The sequence below is a fragment of the Phascolarctos cinereus genome, unplaced genomic scaffold, assembly GCF_003287225.1.
Source record: "Phascolarctos cinereus isolate Bilbo 61053 unplaced genomic scaffold, phaCin_HiC Scaffold_4;HRSCAF=312, whole genome shotgun sequence".
Taxonomy (NCBI): domain Eukaryota; kingdom Metazoa; phylum Chordata; class Mammalia; order Diprotodontia; family Phascolarctidae; genus Phascolarctos; species Phascolarctos cinereus.
The window spans coordinates 470768429-470780472 of NW_027555847.1; the positions used below are offsets into that span (position 1 = coordinate 470768429).

At 36.8% G+C, this 12044-nt stretch overlaps 1 protein-coding gene across 5 annotated transcripts in view; it reads left to right on the forward strand.

Annotated features, from left to right (window-relative positions):
• ASPH (aspartate beta-hydroxylase) overlaps positions 1-12044 on the forward strand; it is a 257979-nt gene that overhangs the window by 195845 nt on the left and 50090 nt on the right. For all 5 annotated transcript variants that reach the window (XM_078153392.1, XM_078153393.1, XM_078153394.1 and 2 more), the window contains 2 exons: positions 3167-3265; positions 6695-6784. In XM_078153392.1, coding sequence (XP_078009518.1) covers positions 3167-3265; positions 6695-6784 — 189 coding nt within the window. The remainder of the gene's footprint in view (positions 1-3166; positions 3266-6694; positions 6785-12044) is intronic.

Genomic DNA, 12044 nt, shown 5'->3' on the forward strand with positions numbered 1-12044 from the left:
AGTCGCCAGCACAAACCACACTTTACTACCAAGAGGCCCAACACATTCTTCTACATGCAGAGACAAGGAGGCACCTGTTTTATTTGATCTGTTGAAATAAACTTCTCAGTTGGAAAAAAAAAAAGACCTAAGTTCAGATCCAGCCTCAGACACTAGCTATGTGACCCTGGGCAAGTTGCTTAACCTGTTTGCTTCAGTTTCCTCATCTGTAAAGTGAACTGGAGAAGGAAATGGCAAACCACTACAGTATCTTTGCCAAGAAAATCCCAGACGGGGTCACAAAGAGTCAGAAATGATTCTACAACCAACAACAACAGGTGCTATATAAATGTTATTATTATCATTATTATTGTTGTTATGCCACTTGACCTCAGTGCCCCATGCACTATTTTAAGACTATAAATTGAAGAACAGTTACTGAGCTACACCATTAGAAGCACTTTTCTCACTAAGAATTCTTTACACTGTTTGATTCATAACTATTAAAGAATTAAAAAAAACTTTTCATCATTTAAGGCTAACGCTTGACTAAATCTACTTTTAATTGTTTTTCAAATTTTGCCACATATCGTTATTGTGCCCTCAAACTAATAAGAAAAGCAAATTGTAATGGCATTTTGTCCTGTATTGGGCTGTTAAGGCCTCGTCCTCCTTAAATTCAACAAAGATACATATTAATTAAGCTCCTACACCTATGAGGGCTCATGGTTAAGGTCTCAAATGCAAGATCCAGAATCAGAAGGTGTGGGTTGGAATCTCAGCTCTGCGTCTTTCTTCTTCTGTGTCACTAGACAAGTCCCTCCCTTCACCTTGCTGAGTGTGTTTCTGTCTCTAAAATTAGGGACTAGGACCAGATGATTTTCTACTTCTCTTTGGTCTCTGCATCCTAGAATCTAATGTGTGCCTTCATCCCGATTAAGAAAAGACACACATTAACTCGCTACAGAATGAGCTAAAAATGAGACCTTGATTTTTTTTTAACATAGCATTTGTAATATCTACAAATCATTTGGAATTTCAAATATATTTGGAATGAAAAGTATTGAAACTAGTCTGTGTTTGTTATAAAATCTTTCATTTAAAATTTCATTTTTGCAACTTAAGTTGCTGATTTCTATAACAGAGTTGGGGACCGTATGATCTTAAAGCCTCAGGTTCCCCATGCCTGTCCTATAACAAGACAGCAAATGTTATCTTTGCAGAATTTTGGGATGGTGGGTTTTTTGTTGTTGTTTTCAGGCCTGCTCTGCATTTAATGATGGCTAGAGCTCTCACAGAGGCACCAAGGGAAGTGTTTGCAGAAGAGCCTGGTCATCCTTTTGATACAATTGTCAGGGATTAGGGAAATATACCAAACATTCTCTTAATAGCTCGTAATGAATCTGTCATCCATTAATTTATGTAAACCTTTATGGAATGTTTGTACTTGGTCTCCCCTACTAGAGGACTGAGTCTCAGAGATACAAAGCATTTTAGTTCATCTTCAGAATCATCTGTACAGAATTATATTTAATTATACTAAATATGGAAGTAATTATATGCAGCATGGCCTAATTGTCTCTAGCGATAACTTCTGTGAAGCATCAATAGAATATGATGTTTTCATGTCACATCCCAGAGCTGTGGTTTTCTTTGGAGTAGTTGTTTTCTTTCCTTTTTCACTTCCAAGCTGATGAGCCAAAACAGAGATTTTTCTTTTCTTATCTAAAGATATCCTGATAGAAAAATGTGTTTTGTTTGGTAATAATAATAATAAAAGCAACAACAGCTGACATTGGTATATTGCTTTAAAGTTTGCAAAGCACTTTATAAAATGTTATCTCCATGAGCTTTGCTTCACACAATTTTTTAAACCCCAAAATAATTTCATTTTGGTCATCCTGTATAAAATAGTATTTTCCATTGCTTGTTCCATTGTGTAATTACTCCGGCTTTTAATTCCAGAGATGAGGAGGTGTATCTAGAACTATATAAAATATGCCTGAATTCTTGCTCATCTGGCATTTAAGAAATGTATCTCTTTGCTACGTGGACACAGAGGACTTAGGTTAGTGTTTTAGGACTCATGCGAGTTTCCTTTTGTTTATATGGATTCATAAATACTTGCACTCAATGTTGACTTCGCTTGGGTTCACTGTACTCATGTAGTTCAAAGATCCTGCAGCCTGGGTGTGGTCCAAGATATAAAAGCTGGTCATGTCACTTCAGAAGCAGAAATATAAATGAATGACAGCAATGGGGTGAGTTTTAACATAATGCTTCATGCCTGTGGCTTATTCAGTTCCATTTAACCAGTAGTTACTGAGCATGGAATTGTACCAAGTACACACATGAAGGAATACGAAAGAAATGACACCATTTCTGCCTTCAGATATTACAGAAACATTTAGTTCTGGCAGTCAGTCCTTTTAGAGTCAATTGGAAGAGCAGTCTTCACATACCTTTGCTGCTTAAGTGTGAGGCTGTCCCAATGTCCTTTTGCTCATTTCTTTTATAGATTATTTTTTCTAATAACAGGGTTGTTTCCTGATTACTTTAATATTTAATTAGGAACATTCAGAATAATTTATTTCTAAACCTAATTAATGTTGTGTGTGTGTGATAATTCCTCCATATATAATATTACACACTACTTTGGATCACAGGTTGTGTACCAAAGTCTCTCCAGTAATTAATGAAGAAAAAATAAAATTTAAAGGCATCCTGTAACATTATGGAATGAGGTAGGTTGTAGTGAAGGGAAAGTGACAATAAAATACTATTTAGAATTTTCCTTGTTTATTCTTTATTCTTAAAAAATCTGAGTCATCAGTAACTGTCATTAGAGTAGTCATTGTTCCTAATCACTAGAAACAGAATTTAAATCATATTTGCACAAGTCACATGATATAGAAATTGGACCTAATTTCAGTAACTGCCTGTTCTTTTTGTTGTGTTCCTATCAGAATTATTGCCCAGAAATATTAATGTCCCATGTGTTGAATGAAATAATTGATCCAATATTAATAAATTCTTTGATGTGTGAGAAAATTCTTTTGTTTTTCACCTTAAACCTCAAGTCCTAATGTAGTTGCAAATGCATCAGGGGCAGCCCTTAAAGTGTCTGGAAATCATTTCCAAAATTTGGATTTAACTGTGATCCTTTATTTTATTCTCTTGAAAACAGGTTCTGAATGTGACTCCTAATGATGGCTTTGCCAAAGTGCATTATGGTTTTATCCTGAAGGCCCAGAACAAGATTGCTGAGAGCATCCCTTATTTGAAGGTAACTGTCACTGCCCTTATTTTTTCATCTTGAAGTTCCTTGGAGTCATTTGGATGCCCTTGATTATGCGTTATGGATTGCTTGTCACGTACTCTGCATTGATTGATATTTGCTGCTGGGTCTTTTCATGAAGATGTGTACCCTCTCACCATGACCACCATATGCACTGTATGAATTTACCCTACAGTTGAAAGTATATGTACAAAAATGCTTACTGTAGACATCAAAGGGAGTATGAAGAAAGTATCTTAAGGAAAAATTATGAAAATAAATCAGCAACATTATTGCTTTTAGAAATGACAGCAGGGGCAGCTGGGTGGTACAGTGGATAGAGCACCGGCCCTGAAGCCAGGAGTACCTGAGTTCAAATCTGGCCTCAGACCAAACACTTGACGCTTACTAGCTGTGTGACCCTGGGCAAGTCACTTAACCCCAATTGCCTTAAAAAAAAAAAAGAAATGACAGCAGAAGATAAAAAAGGAAAGGAATAATTATTTTAATGCCTTTTAAAAATTAGTTCAATCAATGCATTGTTTCCTATAAGAAAATCAACTATAAATTACTTCAGTGGTCATTGCCATGGGATGGAGGTAGTGATATAACTGCACATATAAAATGAGGTGAAGAATTGAGGCTGTCTAAATAAACCATGCTAATCTAAAACATTCAAGTTATGTTGGCAATGTGTTTGACATGGCCAAAATTATGTTTGGCCTTGGTGACTTTGGTTAGCTGGGAAATTACGTAATGATACCTTGAATTGTTATAGCTCTTTCAAAGAGCTTAAAGTACTCCATAAAGATGATATCACTTGGATGGAGCTCCAGCCTTGAAGTCAGGAGGACCTGAGTTCAAATCTGACCTCAGATACTTGACACTTACTAGCTGTGTGACCCTGGGCAAGTCATTTAACCCCAATTGCCTCAGCAAAAAAAAAAATGATATCACTCATCCTCCCTAGGATGTAAGGAAGCATGAAACCTTCTTGAGACACAGGACTCTGTCCTGGGCTCCCTTTCCTTCTCTCTCCTGGGTGCTCCTGTCCTGTATTATAAATCCTATTGGAATTTTTAACAGACTATCCAATAAACAACTCAATATACCAAGAAAGAACTCATTATTTTCCTTCTTCCAACCCCTCTTATTCTAAACTCCTCCATTTCTGTTGAGGGTACCCCTTTCTGCCTGGTCATCCAGATTCACAAACTTGATATTTATCCTTGACTCATCAGTCCCACTCTCCTGATATATTCATTCAGTGCCAAATCGTTATTTTTACCTCCAGGACATCTCTTATATCTTTCTCCTTTCCATTCACATGACTCCCTTTTGATCTGTCCCTCATCATCTTTTACCTGGTCTCTGTCCATTCCAGGCTATATTCTATAGTGTATTTCCTAAACTATAAATCTGACCATGTTGCTCCCGTACTTAATAAACTCTAATGGTTCCCTGTTACTTCTCTGGTTAAATACTATCTCTACTGTCTCATGTTTAAAACCACTCAAAACCTGCCTGCAGCCTACCTTTCTGGTTTTATCATGCATTACTCCTCTTCTTTGTATGGTCCAGGAAAACTGGCCTCTTCCATCTTCTGGCCTTTGTGTTGACACTTCCCCACGCCTCCATACACTTCTTTCTCAACACTATCTCTTCAGATTATTTGGTTTCCTCATTTATTAAGTGAAGGTAATACTTTGGCTCCCTTTGTTGTAGGAATAGTGCTTTGTAACACAAAGGGATAGGAATAAGGACTAGACCTGGGATTTTACTCAAAAAGGAACTTCCTGGATAAGGAAACTCCCTCTACCAATGCAGATATTTACTTGCTGTAAAACTTAGAGCTTTTGAGACTTGCCTGGAACACTGAGATGTTAAGTGACTTGCCCAGGATCACACAGCTAAGTATCAGAAGTGGAACACAATCCCATGGTTTCTTCTCTCCAAGACCTACTCTCTATCTGCTACTCTGGAGCTGCCTCTCATTTTGTAAAACAAAGCTCTGCATACATAGGGGTTACATATTTACAACATTTTGTCATAAATACAACAGGGATCATTGTTTAATGGCAGCAATAGGGATAGAGACTGGCTCTGAGAATTCATTGCTTTTAAGAATTCCTAGGTAAGGAAGTGCCTCCTACAAATGCAGGGACACCTTCTTTGAGTTGCCTAGAGCATTAAAATGTTAAGTGACTTACCCAAGTTAAATGATTTGGCCCAGGCAGTTTATGGAAGGGGTGGGACTTGAACCCCAGTCTTCCTAGCTTGGAGACCAGCTATGGGCTCCACTACATAAGCATCATGCTCTCTCCCTAGGAAAGAAGATAACAGAATTTTAAAAAGAAGTCATCTCCTAAAATACGGAGAATTCAATTTCTTGAAACTAATGTCCTTTTATTCTTTTCCACTTTCCAATTTTTCCTCCTCCTTTCTGCTTGCTTCTCATTTTCAGCCAAGAGAACATGAGGTCCTTCAAGTGAAGGCTTGTGTCATTTTTTGTCTTTGTATCTTTAGCACTTAACCATGGAGCATTGCACATAGCAGGAGTTTAATCATGATTGAATTGAAGGAGGGAAAATTGAACAGAATGGTAAACAGGAAAGACCATTGAATTTAGAGTCAGAAAAACTGGCTTCAAATCTTGTTTCTACGACTTAATATTGATGTGACCTTGGGCAAGTAAATTCATTCCACTGGATCTTAATTTCTTAATTTGTAAAAACTGAAAGTGTTGGGCTAGGAGATCTCCAAGGGATCTTCTAGTTTTAAATCTTTGGTTCTATTTTGAAATGGGGATTGATTAGAGAGAAACTATCTTTTCTAAAATCCAAATTTATTTCCATTTTGTTGCATTTTTCTGTAAGTGGTTTTATCAAAAGCTCAGCATGAATTTATTTCCAAAGAAAAGAAATATGTTTTTGGCTGTCTCCATATCACTTCACACATTCTAAGGGTAATTAAGTATTTTGGTTCAAGAATAATAGTTAAAGACTGGCTGATAGGGTAGGATTCAGGGGAGGAAAAAGGGATTTGGCAGAAATATGACCAGAGAGGTCCTTTCCTGCAGGGAGGAATCTTAAATCTCTCAGAAAGGACTACAGGCTTAACTACATAATCGCTCCCACAGAGAAGTGTCTTCTTTATTTTATGACCAGCCTCAGCCCTTGTTAGTGATTGCCTTATTGTTGAGATCTGGACTGTGATGTCTATTTTCTCTGGAGTTGTAAATTTTGATTTGTAAACTAACTGCAAAGTTGAAATGAGATCTTTTTTGTCTAGCTCTTAAATGTGTGGGTGTGATTAGCTTTTTCTTTTCTTAGTTTGCTGTTCCTTTCTTAGATGTAGCTTAATGGATAAAATAAATTTATTTATTGAATTCTCTTAATTCAATATTACTAAGATTTTTTTTTGTTACTTTTTCACCAGGAGGGACTGGAATCTGGTGACCCTGGCACTGATGATGGGCGTTTTTATTTCCACTTGGGTGATGCTTTGCAGAGAGTTGGGAACAAAGAGGTAGTGATCTCATTGTTTTCTCTTATAGAGGAAGTGGTAGAAAAAAAAAGTTGATTGTAGAAAAAGAAAAACAAAAAAAAAGATTTCCAATGAAAATACTCAAAAAATACTCAGGCAATTAGGTGGTAGAGTGAGTAGAGTCCTGGACCAGGACCCAACAAACCTGAGTTCAAATGCCACCTCAGACATTCCACAAAATGAAGTACTTAATATCATATGAGAAATCAAATACATTGAAATAGCTATCAAAAAAATATTTTTTTAAATGCTTCATGATCCTAGGCAAGTCACTTAACTTTTCTCTGCCTCAGTTCCCTCATTTGGCACTTACCTTCCAGAGTTGTATCAAATGAGGTAATATTTATAAAGCACTTTGCACTCATGTAAATGGTAAATTATTATCAAGTTTATCAAGTATTTATTAGGTATTTTATAGAATTTAATTTAAGCTGGGAGGCCTTTTCAGTGTAACCCCTGGTCTAAATTTTGAGAATCCAGTTTTCCCTGAGAATTTATATTCTCATGTTTGATATCACAGTGTGTTGCCAGGAAACTGACTAAGTAATCCCAAGGTCTCTCTCAAAGTGCCATGGGAAGGTACATATGGAAGGGAAACATTGTTTTGAAGTGAAAAGTGTGTGACAATTAGCAAAAGAGGCAAAGTATTATTAATAGGAGCCGACATGTATATTGCCCCTATGTGTGACAAAGCACTTTATATATGTTATTTTGTGGCAAAGAGACATCTGACAATTAACAAAAGAAACAAAGTAGATAAAACTTTAAAGAAAACACCTTAATAGGTTTGTTTTGAAATTTTGCTGTGATAACTTTGTTATGAAATTAGATGTAGATGTCTTTTAGGAAGGATCTTTTTTTTAAAATTTTTTTTTCCATGTGCTTTTGAGTTGAAAATTTTTTCTCCCTTTTTCTCCCCCCCCCCCCAAGACGGCACACAATCTGACATAGGCTTTACATTTACATACCCATTAAACATATTTTCACATTAGTGCAGTTGTAAGTAAAAATTAAAACCAATAGGAGGAACCATCAGAAAGATGAAACAAAATTCAACTTAAGGTAAAATTAAGTGAGAGCGATTCGACCTCTATAGTTCTTTCTTTGGATGTGGACAGCATTTTCCATCCTGAGGCCTCTGGAGATGTCTTAGATCCTCATAATGCTGAGAAGGGTTCAGTTTAACATTCTTAGTCATTGCACAACATGGCTGCTATTGTATACAAAGTCCTCTGGGTTCTGCTCACTTCACTCAGCATCAGACCATATAAGTCTTCCCAGGTTTTTCTGAAGTCAGCCTGTTCATCATTTCTTATAGAACAGTAGTATTCCATTACATTCATATACCACAACTTACTCAGCCATTCCCCAATTGATGGGCATCCTCTCAATTTCCAATTCTTTGCCACCACAAAAAGAGCTGCTATGAATATTTTTGTACATGTGGTTCCTTTTCCCATTTGTTTGATCTCTTTGGGATATAGCCCTAGAAGTGCTATTGCTGGATCAAAGGGTATGCACATTTTTGTAGCCCTTTGGGCATAGTTCCAAATTGTTCTCCAAAATGGTTGGATCATTTCACAACTCCACCAACAATGTATTAGCGAGGAAGGATCTTTATTTTAAACAATTCTATTTACACACTCACCATTACAATTAATGGCATAATTATGCTCTGAACTTCTTGGGACAAGTGTTAGGTGAACTCTCATACCTGTAATGTCTGAGAGTTATGGCCAAAGGGGGGGAAACAAAACTTATTGAATGTTTCCTTTGTCATAATTACTTTTTTCTCAGTATGATGTCATTTCTTTAATCATAAATTACATTATTAATAGTGACAACATATTCTAAAAGCTAAAAAGGCAATGAGGAGTACCAGAGATCAGACTAGGCTTAGAGTCAGAAAGACTGGGGTTCAAATTCTACTAGCTGTGTGATCCTAGACAAGTAATCTTCTGTAAAATGAGGGGGTTTTACTTAATGACCTCTAAGGTCCCATCTTGCTCTACTTTACAATTCCATGAAAAAACAACTTACACTAATTTCTAAGATGAATGTGTGGGGCTACCCAGGCATGGATCAATCACTTCTTGAAAAGCAGTGGATTAAGGATCCAAGGAGGAAGCTGCACCATTGTTTATAACAATTAAATTCTGTGTCCATGACACAGACATAGCTAATTGTAACATAGCTTTGCATTTCTAAAATTAACCAAAAGCATGGATCCAGTTGTGGATAATCGTGGATTCAAAAAATCAAGGGGGTCTGTGACAGGGAATTTATCGGCAAAAGACGTGAACTGATTTGGAGTAATAGAGGTTTAGATAATTGACACCATTTTCGGTTCATGTTTCTATTTTTCTGTATCTGTGCCTGCACAACCTGCCATTCTGACAGCTAGAATATTGTGTGGTGATAGGAGTGAATTGAAAGAAGAGAGTCAAAATTGCTGACTAATAAGTATTTTGGCTTCTTCACACCTTTTGAGATGGAAATGACCCTCAGTTCCTTCTAATGACAGACAGAGGCAAGATTTTGCTGACACTATCTGTCTAACATTGAATAAATGTCCATGCCTGATTGATATAAATGCATTTGTCACACACGACACATTTAATTTGTCTTTGAACATTACAGAAACCAGAGCCAATGACAGATACAGGAAATTTATGTTCTGTTTCACAGCTTGGTTAGAAAGAGCCTTTCATTGTCTCAGTAACAAAGAAAAATTAGTTCACTACAAAAGCGTTTGTTTAAAATTTAGGATTTAGATCTTTGGGACCAATATACAAACTCAATTAACATCAATATGGAAAGTAGAGAGGTTCATTGCAAAGAGATCATGGGGAACCAATATACTAGTACAAAAACAGGCCCTTCTCTTCCTTTTCTCTGAGAATCAACTCCATGCAGATAACTTCCAATTCTATTCAAAAAACATTTTTAAGCACTTTACTGTGTGTAAGGCACTGTCCTAGGCGTTGAAAAGTCAAGTCAACAAGTATTTTATTAAGTGCCTGGCACCATAGTAAATGTAGTAAAGACAGAGAAAAAGAAAAGCAAAAATATGGTCCTAGCCTTCATAGAGCCCATTATATTGGAGGAAACAACATGCAAAGAACTCTGTATGTACAAGAGAGGTAGAGTAAATTGAAGGCAATCTTAGAAGGAAGCCACTGGCATTGAGGGAGACTGGGAAAGGCCTCTTACAGGTGAGATATTTTTTCTGAGACTTGAAGAAGACAGTCAAGCCAAGAAGGGGAACATTACAAACAAGGGGGGATATATGAAAAAGCAGAATAAGAGGATGGAGTGTTACGTTCAAGGAATAGCAAGAAGACCAGTGTAGTTAGGTCATAGAGTTGGCAGAGGGGATTGACAGATGTATTAGAAGACTGGAAAAGTAGGAAGGGGGAAGGTTATGAAGGGCCTTAAAAGCCAAACAAGATTTTATATTTGATCCTGGAGGTCATGAAGACACAGTCCATACCCTTAAGGAATTTATAATTGTCAAGATCTTTATCACCAGCTTGGACCTCTATTCCAAACTCCATATATCTATCACCAACACCAATCCCCATTGAGATTGCCTTCAATTTACTCTATTTCTCTTGTATACACAGAGCAGGGTTAAAATCCCACCTCTTCCACAAACTACCCGGTGACCTTGGGAAAGTCATTGACTTCTGAGCCAAAGTTTCCTTATCTTTCAAATGAAGGGCCTGGGTTAGATGGTCTCTAATGGTGATCCTATTACCTTCTCCTTGATGTCTGACCAGCACTTCAAATACAGTCTATTTAAAATTGAGCTTATCTTTCTCCCAAATTCTGCTTTTTTTTTTTCTTGACTTCAGAGGATCTGTCAGTGTCACTTCCTTTCACTCAGCATTGTGGCCATTATCTAAAAATCTTTTCCCTTCCCCTCCTCTCCCACATAGCTACCTAGTCCTCCATGGCACTGTGTGCAGAGAACTGTACTAAGCCCTGTGGGATATACAGAGGCTAAAGAGGAACCATTCCAGTTAGACTAGACCAAGTACTCATGGTATTCATGAAGCATTTTTTTAAAAAATTCTTTGATAACTATTTCAGTGTATTTGATTTCTCATACGATCCTATGTACTTCATTTTGGGAATCAGAAACATTATTCTGAGAAGGAGTCCTTAAGATTCACCAGACTGCCAAAGGGGTCCATGACACAAAAAGTTTAAGAACCAAACCCCTAATATCATCTGCATTTTCCTGTTTCTGGACCTTTGCAAATCCATGGAAAGCCTATTTTAATGACCTCCAGGACATCCTGAGTTGTTGAAGGCTCAATGAGTAGCATGCAAGCTCTGTCAGATCCTATCAAGCTGGAAAGATGTTAACAGCCTGTATCCAAGAATAAAACCATGTCCATTTTCTGTGGACCAGCCTGGTTAATTAAGCTTGAAGAAATCAGCCACGGCCACATAAAATTTTTAACCATAGCAGTTCTCAAAAACTATCTATTAAGTTACGTTAAGGTTTCATTCATTGTCTTGGAAGGAGTATCCTTAAATATTTGAGGTATTGAAATAGATTTGCTCATATTATTTCAAAGGAATGCCCTTCAGTCCTCTCCCCATTCCTCCCTTCTATCTGTTGAAATTCTGTTTTTCCTTCAAATACTACTTCTTCCATGAAGCCTTTCTCTATCCTAATTAGTAATGATCTTTCCCCACTGACCTTATGTAGCATTTTTATGCTTCACTCATGTACTCAATGTGTATTAATTTTATAAACACATGCTGTGTCTTATTTTATATCATAATTATGTTTAAAAATGTTTAAAAAAGAATATAAGCTCCATGAGGGCAGAGGGATATGTATTATTCATCCTTGTATTCATTCTCCTGTCATACTGCTCTGCCCATGGTAAGCGTGGACTAAAATCTTACATATGGAGTGTTCCAAAAGCTATTAAAGCTTTAAAAGACACTAAGATTTAAGGGTGCACTCTATTAAGTTGAATGGAAGACCCCACAAAGCATGAAGTGCATTTTTACACGTGTATTAATTCATGAATGTGAAATATGCATTAAATGTTATTGTTGACATTGCATTGATAGAAAATCACATGACCTTCATGTCACCAGTTATGGAGGCTGTGACATTTACTGAATAGCCACTCTGTGCCAAATATTTTTCTAAATACCAACATGGGATGGCTTCAAAGAAAAGATATGGCACTTGCCCTCTGGAAGCTTGCAATCA